Raw genomic sequence first — 16858 nt, 5'->3', positions numbered from 1 at the left:
TTTTTATATATGTGAGAACTGAGAGGATATTAAATATCCTCAAAAACCCACCAAGCAGGTGTAACTCTTCTGGTGCTGTGCTATTTTATATTACTGTACATGTTTAAAACAAACAAACAAAAAACCCACAAAAAAGCCCCAAAACAAAACCTTGTTACAGAATTAGCCAACAGCAAGTGCTTATTTTGCAAGAATAATTAAATTTCTGAACATTATGAAAACATAAGTGTGTGCATGCATGTGTTTGTATGTGTGTTCATTTCATATACATAGAAAGATGTAAACACACAAATTACATTCTTACTCCTGGGGAAGATTAATAGTAACTATATATTATAGTGCTAAAGAGCATGTCCAGAAAATTATAAGTGGTTGGATATATTGGATTTTCCTTCTGTTGTTGGATTCTTCCAACCTTATAATATGTAGCTTACTTAGAGCTCACTTCTCAATAGATGTATGGGTATTATGTTTACTAAATTATGTAGCAAAGTGTTTGCTAGGTTAAAACTTGAATTTATTTATACAGTATCATTTACAGAAGAAAAAATGTAACCTTATTCTAATATTTAATTATACTGCAGAATTTTTTTCTCAGGTTAGTAACAAGTTCAACTTAGTTACCAGTACAAGGAAAAGAGACTTTCCAGATAAAAGGTAAGAACTTGATAACAATGTTGTTGGACATTTTGGCAATGTTTTTCCTTCCTAGGCTGAAGCACAGAATTCTTGTAAGCTAGAAATTCCAACACAAATCAACTCCGTGGTGTAAAAAAAAAAAAAAAGGCTTAATATAAGCCAGTTTATTTACAAAGCATGAGCTTACGAGGAAATAAAGCAGGAACTGGTCCCTTGCTTGCGCGCTGCAGTGTTGCGGAACCCACATTGGACCAGAATTTGTAAAGCTTTCTTCAGGTGTGGGCTTGAAGTAAAAGCCCTTTGCTCCAGGTGATTCAAACCCTTGAGGAGATGTGTACAGTACTGTTTGGAGTAGTGGTGTCTAGTAAGTAGTAATGTAAAAATGGCAGTTTCTCAATAATTTCATTAACCTGGTTATTAGCACAGGTAACAAAAGCAGTAAAGAAGTTTGCTGAAAGTGTTTTCTTTAGCGTGCAGGAACGTAAAGTAATATAACTGAGAAGATAAATATCCATGGTAAAGACTGCAGTGGCTCTGGGCGTGTCTTGTCAAATAGGCTTCACAAAAAATGCTCCCCAGGCACCTGTAGTATTGTTAGCCTTTGGAAAGAATGTAGCTACAAAATAACACCCTAAATATACCAAGCATTAAGACCAACTTTGAAGGCTAAGAAGTAGTCCCCTTTGTTAATCTTCTTGCTCATTACAATTAAAAGCTCTAAAAAAATGTTACACTGTTACCCAAGTGACTAAATAGGTCTTACAAACTCTCATGGTAATACCTAAAGGAGGTGGGTTTTTTTTACAGACATGACTTCAAGTCTGACTGAAGTAACTTTAACAAGGCCTGAGCTTCTGCCTGAGGATGTGCAATGTTTTTGTTACTTTTTAGTATTTTCATTTATCAGAACAATGTATTTCCCTTTGAACTACAGCAGCATTGCCAGCTCAGCCTTTAATTTGGGAGTCCATTTCCTTTAAAGTATCAAGCAAGTGGGAGATTGTGTCACCTGCTCAGATTTGTTCAGCAGCACAGGAGTTGATGTGTTAGCATCACTTCCTTGATGACAGCCTTGGCAGAAGAGGAAAAGATGAAGTAAATCCATTGCTGCATCATTGCTGGAGTAGTGTCCATCAGATGTAATGGTTATGTCTACTGATCACATGCAGTTCTTGAGACTGATGATAGCTTCAGAAGCAGTGCCTTTAAGGAAGAATTTTTGGTGGCTTGTTTTGTTTTTTTCCCTGCAAACATCAAAATAATACTCATAATTGTACACTATAATTATTTTTACTATATATTTTACATAGTTCTTATTTTACTAAAAGCCTCCTGGGCAGGCACGACTGTTTTTACATTGATGTAATTACAGCAAATCAGTGACACAGGGTAATGGAATGAAACCTGGGAAATGAAATTTAAGTGATCTGTCAAAATCGTCTGTCTAAATATGCCAGTATTATTTCTATTTCCATACCTCAGTCACTACTCTGCTAAGGCAAGGCAGCAGCAAGGGACAGAAGGTATTCGGTTCACGACTGTTCCAAGCTGCTGAGCTGATAGCTCCAGCTCAGCCCTCAACAATTTCCTGGCAGTCAGGCAATGACAGTTTTAAAGACTGAGTGGTTACTTACAGTCTAGAAGGAATTTCCTGCATGAATTTCATAATACCAATTTACATACACGTATCTTTGGCGTCTGTAATGAGAAACTTCAAGTCTTCAGTTAGCATAAGGAAATGATTCACCTCAAATTTTACAGCAACTACTAGAAAGACCCTTACAGAAAGTATTGAAGGGAGGGGAACATGTTGTGAAGTTTGAATTGCAAAATACTGTTTGGTATAGATACAAACTTCACTGTGACTTCCTTTGAAGCTTATTGTTAGAAGTGGAACTACTGGTTAAGGTTGAGTGAAGAAAATCACCTGTTTAATTGCTTGAATAGCACCAGATCTTCTCGCATATAATTACAGTGAGCAAGTTTTTAGCTTCTCCTGAAGGAAACCTTATGCTAAAGACATTACCAAAAACAGATGTAAAAGTAACTTGACTGAACAAAGCCTTTGCTAACATGTGGTATTTAAGTTACAGCTTGAAATACTAATACTCAAACAGAAAAATATGGAAACAGTGCTTACAGATAAACAGAATTAGTCTTTCAGACCAACAGGACAAACACTGAACAGGTGTTTCTGTAGTCTGATTTCCATATACAAGGATTCTTCACTTCCTGTGAAGAGCATTAAAGATTCTGCTTGCAGGAAGTTTAGAGGCAAAGAGTCTCCTGTATTGGTAGGGGGGAGCTATCAAACAATTTAACAGTCTCTGTATTATTTTTTATACCATACTTACTTTTCTGTACTGGTAAGCCTAGAAAAGCTTTCCCTTTCTCAGTTATATGAAGGGATACACTATATTTGATATTCAAACATTTGCATGCACTTCTCTTGCATGTTTTATTTGAGGCACTAACATGAAATTCTTACCACTGGCTACATAACTGCTTTTGTGACATGACCTGTTAGATTCCTAAACTGTGGCTTTTCTCACAAAAAACCCCAGTCTGAATAATGTCAGCATTTTAATAAGATGAGTCCTGTAGGATGCCTTTCCTAGGCATATGCACACCAGGTCCCCATATTAAGCCAGCTGTACTGAAGTATTTTATTGTTGCTAATTCTGTAATGTTATCTTATCTCCATTCTCTTTTTTTAAACAGCCAACTCAAACTGAAGTGCTACTAATCACAAGCAAGCTCAGTGTAACTTCTACCTACATTAGAGGAGCAAGGGCAGAGTTAAAATTTTCTAAGGGTTAGCTAAACATTAATAATTTGTGCAGTGAAGCTTCACTATTGCTGTTCTGCTGTGCTGAGCAGGTACTAAGAGGTTTCAGTATTTGAAGGAATGTTCCTTTATTGATTAAAGAAAATTTGACTACTACAAGCAGGAGAAAACCCCTTCAATCAGTATGAAAAATTTATTTTTAAGCATTCAGCTCAAATACATGTGATCAAATCTCTTTGACCATAGAAAATCAGAACATTCCAAGATATACTTTATGCCAAGTTTTAGCCCGCAGAGAATTTTCACAGTTAAACTTCAAACCCCTAGAAAACATTTTAAGTACTGACACCACTAACAGGTGGTATGTACAGTGCCCTAAAGAGGATTAAAAGCAAGTATAATATTCTATAGAAATGGCACCCTTAGCTTTACATTACAGAAAGTTAAGTCAATTTAATGATGAAATAGTCAATCACAAGTTTATTACAAGTTTACTTACTGTTAACAGTCTTGTTTATATGTCTGTGTTCCTCATTACTAGCCAAGACCTTTCAAGTCTTGTGTAAAATGGCTTGAAGTGGTTCTCCAGTTGAGTTCCCTAAACACTGTGCATCTCCTTGATTCCTGTCCCCAGGCTACTGGAAAACACCAGAAAACTCAGCAGATACAAGTGGCCACACCAGCTAACAGCATGAGCTGAACAGCAGCACAACAACGATCCTGGAAGTGGTTCTGTAAAACCCACACTAGATAGTAGTTTGTAATACTAATTTGAAGTTGAACCTGTGTTGAGTAGGTACAATGTCAAGATCTTGAACTGGTCTGCCCAAGGCTCCACAATTAGCTGGTTTGAGCTGAAGCTCAGCATGTGACATTTTCAGAACTGCTGCCACCCTCAGCCTCCAGTTCCAGCAGCCAGGACAGGGGTTTTTTCCCTACTCCACAGAATCTCTTGTACAGGATGTTTTGCCAAATGAACTGGCAAAACAACATTATCCTGCAGTCTAAAAGGGAAGGTATGGCAGAATTAGCAAGATAAATACACAGCTGCCACCTTCCCCTCCTCCTCAGGCAAATTTAGCCAACTCCGAAGAATGTTAATAAAAATGCTAACGCTTAAAAAGGCAAAGTGTGTCACCAGAGACATCAGAATTCACAAATTACTTAAGATTCTTCTGGAGAACCGAGTTAAGAATGCACCTAATGACAATTATTGCATTTTTCTCTTTGGCTTTCAAATCCACATTATTAATAGTTTATCCTCAGCAGACGGCCTCAGCAATGGACATGCCGGTTTGCAGAAATAAGTCACTTTTCAGCAGGTGACAAGTCCAGGTTTCTAAACGTGCTGACCTTGAGGGCTGCTGTGTTTCTGACTATGACCCTGTTGACTTCAAAGCCAAAATCCACTGTATCCTGTAAAAAATGTTTCCTCATAAATGGCAGAGTTGTGCATGGATGTGAAATGAAGAATCCATGCAAAATAGGGCTGCAATTCAGTTTGTTTTTAAAATTAATTCAAAGTTGCATCCTCAGGTCGGCTAAGAAACTAATGAGACAGTTGACAAAGCATTTCATGCCATTTTTTTTACCTGAACTGAAGCCAGAAAGATGAAGGAAACTAAGCTACAGGACTAGTGGCAGCTTCTCCTTATTCCCAGGGAAATGCTGAAAGCATGCATACTGACAACATCATTAAGGAAGTACGTGTCAATGTATAGTCTTTAGCTTTTATCCTTTATTACGTACACAGCAAAGAAGGCAGCATTAGACACACGCACAGTGTGTTACATCCATTCCATCCACAGCGTACACACATACACACAGCCTTAAAAAAAATGTCTGCGATAAGGAACATCTTATAAAGGTTGTGATCTTTATCTCTGAGCCCCTGAGCTTTTTCTTAGAGTTAGGTGAAAAGGCAATGAACAAGTCTTTCCTTGCTCTGTAAGTGCTTTGTGCAACAATGTCCATAGAGGTCATAAACAAGTCTTTTTGGGAGGAGCAACATGAGTGTTTTTCTCCCATGTTCTCAGTCTCTTATCGCCATTTTTGCACGGAATAGTTTCCAGTTATGTTTAGTCATCATACTCAGCTAATATAGCTCTTGTTCCTGTGATGAAAATTAGGATCGGTTCTGCAGATCACCAGCGAAATGCAATCCCCCCTCTTTCTCTCAAGAGATGTCATCTCGGTGATACTGTGGGACTAGAGAAGTTACCAGAATTCCGTGGGGACTGAAGAGGCACGGATGGAGAACTGGGAGAGAGTTTTCTCGGGCTGCATAGGTCACCATTGTGCAACTTCCACAGAAGTTCCTCATTTTCCATTGACAGGCGTTTGTTTACTTTTGATTCTTTCTCTAGCGACTCCTGTAAGACGGCTTGCTCCGTAGAAAGTTGCCTGCAAAAGTAAGATTTACATCAGAACATGTAACCTAAGACAGAGACTACAGCTCTGAGCTTAATTGTTAAAGAAAGGTTTGAAATTACATAAACCCCTGCTTGGCTTACAACTACGCTAAATTACTACCTTAAACAGAGGATTCAGCATGTTCTCATTCTTGCTGGACTTGAGCTGGTAGCTTGCAGAAAGCAGGAGAAAGTACCAGTAAGAAACACTCCTGAAGACCAGGAAAAGCATCTGAAAAGTGAGACTTGTCCTGTTTACAGTGGAAGATGCTTTAAATGGCCACGCTGCAGCCTTTGGATCCTGTTGCAGGCTCAGCTCGACATAGAAGCTGCATTTCTGTACTCTTCTTCAGACCACAAGAGTCTGCCCATCCCTTTGAGCAATAGCTGAAGCTAGGAGAACCTCAGAGCCATTTTATTCATGCTAAAAATTGCTATTATTGCTAAATAAAACACTTGTCTTTCCACTGATCTAAACTGGGCACAAATCATTCAACTGAAGTGGTTAATAGTAAAGCCAGGTTTAGCTCACAATCCAGTAATACTTAAAAAGCCAATCTATGATGATATTTCTGAGTTGTTTTTTCTTTCCTGAAATACTGTTTTGGAGCACTGAAGATCATACTGAACCTTTTTACCTCCTTATGATCTGTTCCTGTTCTTGTACATAGAAAATTCTGTGTAAATATTAGTGACTGGGCTGTTGAAGTACTGTCTAAGAGAACATGACCCTTTCTTCCCCACTTGGATCTCTACAAATGTGTATTTCTTTCTTGTCACAGGAACACCCTCCCCTGCTTCATCAGAACATCTAAGAGTCCATAGATATTTTTCACCTTGAAAGTTCCATGTGTTTGTCCATCCGAGCTTTTAATTCTTCGTTTTCTTGCTGAACCTTCTTTAATTTTTCCATTAAGATTGTGTTGTTCTCCAGCTTAGAGAAAAAGGTCACAGTTTAAAATAAAACCCACACATGCACTCAAGATGCTGACTGTGCTATCACACACTTTCATAATCTGGAGTTTGCAGACCTTGTTACAGTAAGTGCAAAAATCTGGAGCAATGTGAGACTGACCTGCTATCATGGCTTACTGCTCTGTAACAAATAGATCCTACTGACCTCATCCTTGTGTAACGGTGGCATTTTGCCACTTGTGCTGATTAGATGCCAACAAATGAGGACTGGATAAGGGAACTACTGGTTAGCCAGCATGTTCTAGTAACTTCTGCCAGTGACAGGCAGCAGTTTTAGAACCTATCTGTTGCAGACAGAGGACTGTCTAGAAATAACATGCTAATGTGACAAATTCAAGCACTCCCCTGCATGAACAGCTCTCCCCACTACTCTCCTGATTCCCCTTCATTGTTGCAGGATGTTATCAAAAGTCAAGGAAAAACTGATTAAAGGTTGGGATGGGCCAAGGGCTCCTATACTAAAGCCAATGTCTGTCAGAAAAGGTGAAGGTTTACTAGTAATTTACTAGTAACTGTAGACCAGGGTAGCATATGATGCTGTACTATACTGAACATCTGACATGAATGTTTTCCTTTGGATCCAAACCTCTCTCTATACTTCCTCATTAAAATCTTGCTTAAGCAAGTATTACAACAGTGTTCAAAGGCCCCACCCAGGGTAAGGACCCTGTTCTGCCACAAATAAGAGCAAATAAAGTAATGATGAGCTTTGTCCCCAAAATTGACTTTTCCTGTGGAATTATGCAGAGATCAGGAGCAAATCACACAGCTAAAGAAGTAGCTTAAAGATAATAGCTAAAATGGTTCACCTAAGCTAATCAACTCTAGACAAAAAGATATATTCCATTTTTTATTTGATATGTTCTTGTTTAATTAGGATCATTACCATGTTTTTCTGACAGTGCAATCTATCTTCCATAACACTCATGCAAACGTAGCAGGTAAGGATTTGTCCTTTGTGGGAGGAGGGGAAGAGGAAAGGAAATGTGGAAAAGGCCCCTGGATAGTCCTGTACTAACTTAGCAATAGTTTGTGTAAACCAGTAGTTGTCTTAAGAGGTTAAAAGGTCATTTACAGCATCTGGTGATTCTCTGCCACTCTTCATGTTACAGCCTGATGCTGATATAACTGGATCTACACTGTGAGCATGTCCCAGTATCATTTCATGTTTCCTTTTAAACAACAGAAATTAATCCTTGCACATAAGCCTGACCAGCCTGAGTTCATTGTCAGAACGACTCAGAGACACAGTTTGAACCTGCCAGACCTCAAGGAAAACTCACCAGTTTTTCCATTTTCATTAACTTCATATCCTGCTGATGGAGTTTCTCATTCTTGATCTCCAGCACCGCTTTCAGACTTTCCAGCTCCTGTTCCAGATACATAATCTGCGGGTTTTTCTGAAAGATCAACAGTTTGCTTAGCACCCTGAATTTCAGGAACAATTTAACTGTTCTCTGCTACTTAGAAAGAGCAAGAAAATAAATATGGTAACACTAGTAACTTCTTTTAAGTGAAGTCAAGTCAAACCATTTAGAATAAAAAAATCTGCTACCACTTTCTCCCAGTTTTGTTTGTCCTTCGGTGTAGGTGGACAGTTGCAGTTTTCTTTAGAACCTGCTCACAAAACACCTTATGCACAAACTTGAAAAGCCCTTGTGAGTCCGAGGAAAACACTAAAGCTGTCACAGCAAAACTTGTTTTCCGGGAGTGCCCAAAGGCTCCCTCTAAGGCTAGGAGTTCCAAAATTTATTTCATATTACTCATAACCCATCCCAAGAGGTAATTAAAGTAAACATCTGAAGAGTTTTCAGGTGCTGGAGTAGTTTAAAACCACCAAAAATGTAAAGCTATGAACTTGACTGTAGCTGATTTTCCCTGTTTTGAGTCTGAAGGTAGCTGGTTCATACGCAGAAATTGAAACTTTTCATTGTTACATTTTTCTTAAAGCCTAGCACGGCAATTGCACATAACAACCGCGCACTGCTCTGCGTCCATGACTTATCTACCATACAGCATGTATGCAGGTTTGTGGGGCGCAGAGCCAGCACATTCCACAGGTAACAAGGGCCTCATCACCTCCGCGTTTCCTTCTCTCCCACCTGTTTTTAAGGACTGTGGCTTTAGTGATTCTTGTTTAATTTCTACTTTTGAACAGAGGTCCATGTGAGGGTGGGCTGTGCTGCACCACCTCAGGGGAGGAGGCAATTTGAACTTCCTGCTTTTTGTGGCTTTACGAGGAATCTAAGAGCTAGAGAGGCAAATGCTCCTGGAAAGTTTAAATGCAGCTTATAGTATGTTCAAAACGTCTCTTTTTTTTTTTTTTTTCTTTCTGTCCTCTGCCCCTGTGGTCTTAAAAATGTCTCTGAAGTTAAATCTGAGCTACCATGTTATCTACTCATAGTAGAACACAGAGACAGACAAAGAGATGAAAGGCCTACATAAGATTTTAGTAAAAAAGCTGGGAATAGCAAGTGAAACTAAGTAATAGTGGAGGGATTGAAAATACACCTCTATCTTCAACAGGCTTCTGGGAACTCTGATCGTGCAGAATTTGTGTTTAGTACAGAAGAACAGAGTGGGTCAGATTGGTATTCTTCCACAGAGAAGCCTCAAGCTTCTGTCTTATGCTGTCAGGATGCAGAGTGCATTTGCAGCTGTGTAAAGGCACTTGACTATTGCTCCTGTAAATTAAACAACGCCTGAGCACACCTATGGAATACAGCTCCAACTCCCAAGTGCAGCATTAAACACGTTCTCTTTTTGATATCATCTTTCCCAACTACAGCAACATGCCGTGGTTGCAGACTCTTCTTGCGGCAGCTCTGTCCTGCCACTTGAATAAGCAGTAAGAGGAAAAATAAAAAAGAAATTCCAGTGAAAACTAGGGCAACTTCTACTAGAAGCATCTTAAGTGAGTTTTTAAGCGTGGAATTTCTCTTCGTGGGATATGTGATACTAGTGGTATTCCAGGTATTTTCAGGTAACTGGAAAAATAAGTGTGTTTGTGTCTCATCCTCACAGCACATGAAAGACCCTCTCAGAGCACATTTCTTATCTCGGGAGCATCCCAGAGAACAGCAGCCTTCAGAGGAAAGGCAGGATAAAATAAACGTTTATGTGAAGGATAAATCAGGAACAAGTATGAATGGATGTTTGAATAAATGCATTAAAGACTCAAGGACAAGAAGGGAGTTTTGTAGGAGTGATGTAAGCCCACACTGAGCATTCAGAGCATTTATCAACTGCCTAGAAGAAAGCCGTGGTACAACTTCTGTGTACATGTAGGTGTTCAATTTCACTTAGGCTATAACTTACACCATTGACTCAGACATTCAACAGCCTTATAGATTTATATTGGCAAGTTAATATGTGACACTGTAGCTCTTGAGAAAAACTTCTGGCAGACAAGCCATTTACATAAAATATTAAAAATTATGGGAACCCTATCAGGCTTGATTGCAAACCTTTCATACTATGCAATAAAATAAACCCAGGCTTATAAGACCTGCTCATCTGCATTACTTTTGAAGACCAAGACTTACAAGACTGGCTTTTTCTTTGGCTATTTGTTTTTGCTCTTCTAATTTCAACTTCTCACTGAGAGAGTCGTTTTCACATTTTAATTCATCGATTTTTTTCTGAAATAAAAAAAATACGGTATAGTTAAGCCAAGAATTCAGCACACATCTCCAAACTGCCTTTTAAGTTTTAGACTGTTGCAATGACCCCAACCCTTAACAAACCTCTAGCAATTCTTGCTTCTCTTTAAAGGAATCTTCAAGCGACTTCCTTTCAGATTCATGAGCACTCTTGAGCTCTGCAACAAATTATTATGGCAGATTTTTAATACTGCATAAAACACAAGAATTCTTTTTGAAAAACAGCAGTATGAAAAGCCAGCCATACTCACGTGCACAGGTGCAAAGTCAACATCATCATGGAAAGAACATTTATCATCCACTGATCTAAAGCATGCACAAACTGTTCAAAATTTATATGTTGTTTTTTTTTTTCCCTTTCCCTCCTCTGCCCTGATGGTCTTAAAAATGCCTCTGAAGTAAAATCTGAGCCACCACATTATCTACTCATAGTAGATAATTTTTGCTGCTTCAGATTTGCCAACTGTCCCCTCACATATCCATTTCGGTAGTTGACAGCGTGTCAGTTTTGACAGCATTGATCTGCATGCAATGAATGGAGGAATTGAACACAAGCTACATCTGACAAAAGCTGAGTTTCTGAAGGGAAACGTAGCAAAAACTAAAATTGCGTCTTCCACAAACTTCTAGAAAAACCTTTTCTACTTTGGAGGTGCCACACAGAGGAGTTTGCTCTTTGATGGCAGTGGAAGCGCCACCAGTTTTAATGACACAAAAGTAGCACTGGAAACTTGGCTATCAAGTGGAGTTGGAGGGAGGACAGAAATCATCACCACTTACATCAGTTAGATACAATGCCATTTAAAACTGAGCACACTCACCGTCCCCTTCCTGAAAAACAACCTCTGCCTCAGTATACTGTAAGCACTGTATAATATACTGTAAGTAGTGTCTAATATTTCTCAACATTCCCATGTCACTCTGGAAAGCACACAACCTTGCTTTTCCTCAAGTTCAGCTTCAAGGTGCTCCTTACAAAACTAGCAGGGTGGGAGCAATTACTCATTACCTTGAGATTTTGAGGGCAGACTGCAATTCAGACATCTTTTACTGAAAGAAAAAGACATCTCCCCTCTGAAAATGTTTCAGAAGTTTCATTCAACTACAATGGGACCATGGTTACTTCTGTACGTAAAATTAGACTTGTTCAATTCCAAAAGGTAGAATTCAGCTGTTTTTAAGGCTAAACGACAACCAAGAACAATGAAGCGGACGTGTTGATGAAAAAGCTTGAATATTTTTGTTTGTGACTAGCAGTACAACAGCATGTTTACTTGAATACTAAATACTTGCCTGAAAAAGAGGATTCATACTTCTTTGTCAGCTCCTCTACTTTTTCTGAGTGGCTGTTTTCAAGTTCCAGCTTAAAGTTTTCATGTGTGATATTTAAGTTGTCCACCTGCAACATGACAACATGATTATTTCCCCTCCTGACCAGTGTCAACCCTTGTTTAAGTATTGTTCCAATGGCTTTATGCAGTACGTTGCGTACATTTTAAATGGTCTAGGTAGCACTTAACAGATGGTCACAGGAGAAGCTATGCCAGATACAACACTCAATAGATGAGGACAATGCCTTGCAGTTTACCACTACCAATAGGATGGCATATGCATCTGTCACATACATGGAAAGTCACAGGCCAAGCTTCTCTAATTTTAAAACTCAAGCTGCCTCAAATATCCAGTTGAGCTCTAGAAGTCACTGAAGTTTGCAGAACAAAAGGAATCTCCACCATGTTTAAACACAAGCTTAACATCTGGACAGCTTTGAGTAGTCATACTTTTTATAGTTGCAACAAAGTGGAGTTTCACATTAGATAAAATAACTCCATTATTAGCAAAACCCAGGATTCTCTGAAGGCTCATTTGCAGCAGACAGCAACTGCTAGAGAACATTTCTACTTCTAATGTTACAAACCTGCTCCTGGAGTTGCGCTTTGTATTTTTCAGCTTCTTCAATGCAGATACTCTGGAGTTTCTCACATTCTGCAGTGTAAAACTGTTTAAGCCTCTCCTCCAGCTCAGCTAAATCATTGTGATGTTGCTGGTTTAACTTCTGCAAAAACCCTTCATAAGCAACTCGCAGTTCATTCCTGTCTCTCTCCAATTTCTCACAAGCTGCAGAAGTAGTTACTGAAGATGTCAACAGAAAAAAAAAAAAGAAAAAAGAAACTGGATCAAGTTCAATGCTAATTTCACCATCTTTATTACAAGTATTAAAGATAGTGAACAGTCGGCACAGCAACACAGTTATACAAAGACAAATATAATTTATCCATTAAATGAATGCTACCTCCAAGGATACATGAAAAGATCTTTGCAAAATATTAAATTCATTGTTTCTTATGCTGAGAATTAATTGAATCTAGTTAAGCCAGGAACCCATGTAGAAAGCATAAATGTGAGTTTGTCATGACACAGAAGAATGAATGTCTCACAAGAGACACTTGAGTGCTCCAATAAAAAAATTAATTGGATTTGCTACTTCACCTAATTTGATCCCATTTCAGTAGCGTATTTGTGAGAGTACTTCACTTTTTGATATATAAACCACTTAGCTAAATTTGAAAGTCTCCATATCCTGATGACGATCCATTCAACATCTTATACTCAGATACACAACAGAGAAGCAATTCTAGCCTGACACAGACTGCCTGATACAGAGCAATACTGAACTGCCAATCTGAAACACACCGCTAAATATGCATATGCTCGAGATATTTAAATATGCAAGATACACAATAGTTTCAGGCAGAAAATGCAGAGTATTAAAAAACCAGAAAGAAATGCTGTGTAATTCTCTTTACATTTTTATTAACACAAGTCAGCTAAGAAGACTGCGTAGGTTTGTCTCCCCGTATTTACAGCTGATAAAATGGCAAAACAAAAGTTAGTAACTCATACTTTCTGAGTTTGAAATGCAGCATTCCCAGTTCCAGACAGAAGGGCTGAATAGGAGGAGTCATTTTCCCACTGTTAATACAACTGGAGTGAGCGCCTCAGGCAGTTCCAGCTGCACCCCAAGCCTGGGAGCAAGGGGAAACGGGATGTCTAACACAAGCTCGTGCTCACTGACCTTAAGACAAACTGCTTCCACGCAGACCCTAGTGCTTCAGTTTAAAACAAGTTAGTCAGATGGGTGTCTGCTTAAGAGAGAAATGTTAACTAAAATGTTAACTTGATCTTCAATCACATACAGAAGTCATGCATACAGACAATTTATAGCAGCTTAGCATGCTGCCCAAACACTATAATTACAAAGTTTATATAAAAGCATGGAAAGATTCAGGGACTTTAGTACAGGAATTTCTCACCACAGCTGTGTTTGAACCTTAAGATACATAAATTACAGTATCTTCAAGGAGCAGTTCCCAAAGCAGAACTGGCCTTGGCTCTGGGGAGAGCAGCCTGCCCCAGCACAGAGCCTCATGTTACACTCGTGTCTGATTCCCTCTGTGCTACAGCTCATCAAGAGCAAGTAACTTGATGAATGATACTTGCACTTGGTTTTAAGGAAACCGCAAAGAAGTCTTGGCCCTGCTGCCATCACTTAAAACCTGCAGTTGAACTAGAAAGCGTAAGCGAGTGAGCTGTACTGCATGGAAATCAATCTGCATGTGTATCTACCTGGATTAGTTCTAACAGCAGGCTTAGCTCTGCGCTAGGTCTGTGTGAAAGATCTGCTGATCGGGACAAATTTGAGCCAAGCTGTTCATCCCATGCCTGGCAACAATGCAACTAAAGGCTCAGCTGAAACATACCACAACATTCTCTGCCACCCAAGCAGATTTCACAGTTTTCTATACTTTCTATACCACCAAGACAGATTGTTTTTTCCATATCTTTATTAATTCCACAAACTTCTACTATAACTGCTCCCTTTAGGAAAAAAAAAATGGAAAAAAATAGCAAACTTCTATCACATCACATTGGCATAATATTATTGAATATATACTCATGTTGTCATGCTTTGGAGAAGAAGAAACATTAAAGTTATGCGACATTATTTTATAATGCATAGAACCAAGCAGGGAGCCAAACCAAGATATTACACAGCAAACCACATGCAGAATGGATCTGACCATCTATAGCAGAGTAAGAGGGTTATAGCTGAGAGGCAGGTGAGTTACACACCTCATGTGAGATCACTGTAGCAAAGTTCTCCAAGTGATCCCTCTCCTTGAAAACCAGAGGAAGATGCAAGCATTCAGTTCTTTATTTGTAAGGCCAGAGCCATTCATTTGCCTACATTTAGCTAAAAGAATGTGCTGCTCATCATTGTCTTATCTTTAAGCGTCAGCACACAGAACTTCAGATGATGCAAAACACTTCAGAAAAAAGCAAACAGCAAACCACACCTTTGTCAAAGAAAACAGACACCTCAGTTCTTGTTCAGCCAGTTTGCAATTCAGATTTATGAGAAGACTAATGTTACAAAGGGAAACAAAAACTTTAAAAACTTGCACTGGTAGTTGAATGTTGTGTTACCTTGACGGTAACATCTGGCCTCAGCAAAGGTGGAGGCTGCAATGCTTCCTTGCAATTCACAAGCCTGACTTGAATCCTTGCCATCCAAACCAGAGGCAGAACCACCACACCACCAGTGAACTTCCAGTATCATGGTGGTGCAAGAAACTGCATGTGGGAAGTTTCAGCAAAAGCACTGACTGAACAATCGTCATTCTGAAATTATTATAAGTCCTGTAAACCCAAATTTGTCCCCCTACTCGAGATTCAAGTGTCTGTAGCAGGTATTTTGCACAGCCCTATCCATCTCCAGCCTGAATCATCTAATTTATGACTGTCCACTGCCTAGTTTTAAGAAAGGGACAAGCCATGAAGAAGGCAACTAATTCCTTAGAAGAGAAATTTCTAAACAAAACACAAACACAAAATCTCTGTTCTAACTTCTCATCCACCTAAGAGACACGTGAAGAGCATGCTTCTGTACATGACTACTGTGCATTCTTTCCCTTCTTAAAGTGCATCCCTTCACAATTCCACATCATATGTCACACACTACAACAGACCACAGACCTTGAGCAAGAAAAACAACAGGAGAAAAATGGTCCAACAGAATTTGAGAGAAAAATCAAGCCACAGAGGTGAAAAAAATGCTATCCATTTTTTCATTAAGTTTAGTGTTATAATACAGATGAGATAAACAGTTTAAAGCTTTAAGGACAGAGTGTACAGAATGGTGTGCCTGGCAACCAGAAACAAGATTCACTTCCTTAATCAAATAGCAAAGCCATTAATATTTTTCCCCCCATTTGATTGTCCCAGTCTCTCCTCCCAGTCAAATAACACTGCCACTCCCTGGATTATTACAACAGGGAGCAAGATCAATCTGGATTTTTAGGCTCCTTAACACTTGTTTATTATAAATGAAGAGCCTGGTTCTTTTGGGCAGAACCACGACCTCTGGCAACCACAAGAAGTTTCTGAGATATGTTGACAGCGTGTCTTCAGATCAGAAATGGCTGGTTTTGACATGTAAAATTAACATCCATATGTACTTGTTAACAATGGCCACTTGCATCTTGGGTATTTAATTGCAAAGCTTTGTATGTGCCAGAATCATAAACCAAATGCCTGCAGAAGTGAAGTGTGGGGATCTAGGCACATGGCAACTCCCAGCTCCAGTGCAAACGGCAGCAGGATCCAAACCACACAAATAGTAGCACCAGCTGAAGGAAAGGACTACAAAAGCTGCCTCAGTATCCCCAAGAAATCTACTTCATATTTTCAGTAAGAGTAGCCAAGAGACAAGACTTTACAGTTGTGCAATACATCCTTACAAAATTTAGTTTCTTATTCTAATTATAATCCAATTTATCATCCAACTCAGTATTTATGGCTAAAATGCTTACACAAAAACATTCTTCAACATACATTCCCCTAAAAGTCAACATAACCATAGCTCTAAGAAGATAAAACATAACGGATTTTTTTTTTAATCCCAAATTAAATTGTTTTGAATCAACATTTATCTTCATAAAATTGTCTAAGTCACTCGCTGGTCTAGTCATGATGTACAAAAAGCCATTAGACTGTCTGACATTTCGAAACCGAGGTCACTAGGACAGTAAACTGGCAGCATTCTAGTAGATATGGGGATGTGAAAAGGGGATAATTACCAGAAAACACCAAGTATTTAGCATGGTGTTATGTCACAGCAAGTAACATGATTGCTCTAACTTTATATTTCACACCGCAAGATCTATTGTGTATGTTTCGTTGATCAGTAAGTCTACTGTAGACACAAAGACTCATTTCCTTCTCCATATAACATTTTTTTGAAAAATGTTATCCAATGCTTAAGTCATGGTTTTGGCAGATTGTCATTATTGGAAATTCTAACCAAACATGCTTTCAAATTT

At 38.9% G+C, this 16858-nt stretch overlaps 1 protein-coding gene across 1 annotated transcript in view; it reads right to left on the bottom strand.

Moving 5' to 3' along the window:
* Positions 1 to 5613: 5613 nt before the first annotated feature.
* MTUS1 (microtubule associated scaffold protein 1) overlaps positions 5614 to 16858 on the bottom strand; it is a gene marked incomplete at both ends in the record, with an annotated part of 50651 nt that continues 39406 nt past the window's right edge. Inside the window, 7 exons of the mRNA XM_080343780.1 lie at positions 5614 to 5830; positions 6675 to 6772; positions 8097 to 8213; positions 10359 to 10454; positions 10560 to 10633; positions 11769 to 11874; positions 12394 to 12608. Of these exons, the coding sequence (XP_080199906.1) occupies positions 5614 to 5830; positions 6675 to 6772; positions 8097 to 8213; positions 10359 to 10454; positions 10560 to 10633; positions 11769 to 11874; positions 12394 to 12608 (923 nt within the window). The remainder of the gene's footprint in view (positions 5831 to 6674; positions 6773 to 8096; positions 8214 to 10358; positions 10455 to 10559; positions 10634 to 11768; positions 11875 to 12393; positions 12609 to 16858) is intronic.

The sequence above is a fragment of the Nesoenas mayeri genome (genome assembly GCF_963082525.1).
Source record: "Nesoenas mayeri genome assembly, chromosome: 4".
Lineage (NCBI taxonomy): Eukaryota > Metazoa > Chordata > Aves > Columbiformes > Columbidae > Nesoenas > Nesoenas mayeri.
The sequence above is the reverse complement of the archived record's forward strand: the minus strand, read 5'-3'. Positions and strand labels throughout refer to the sequence as shown.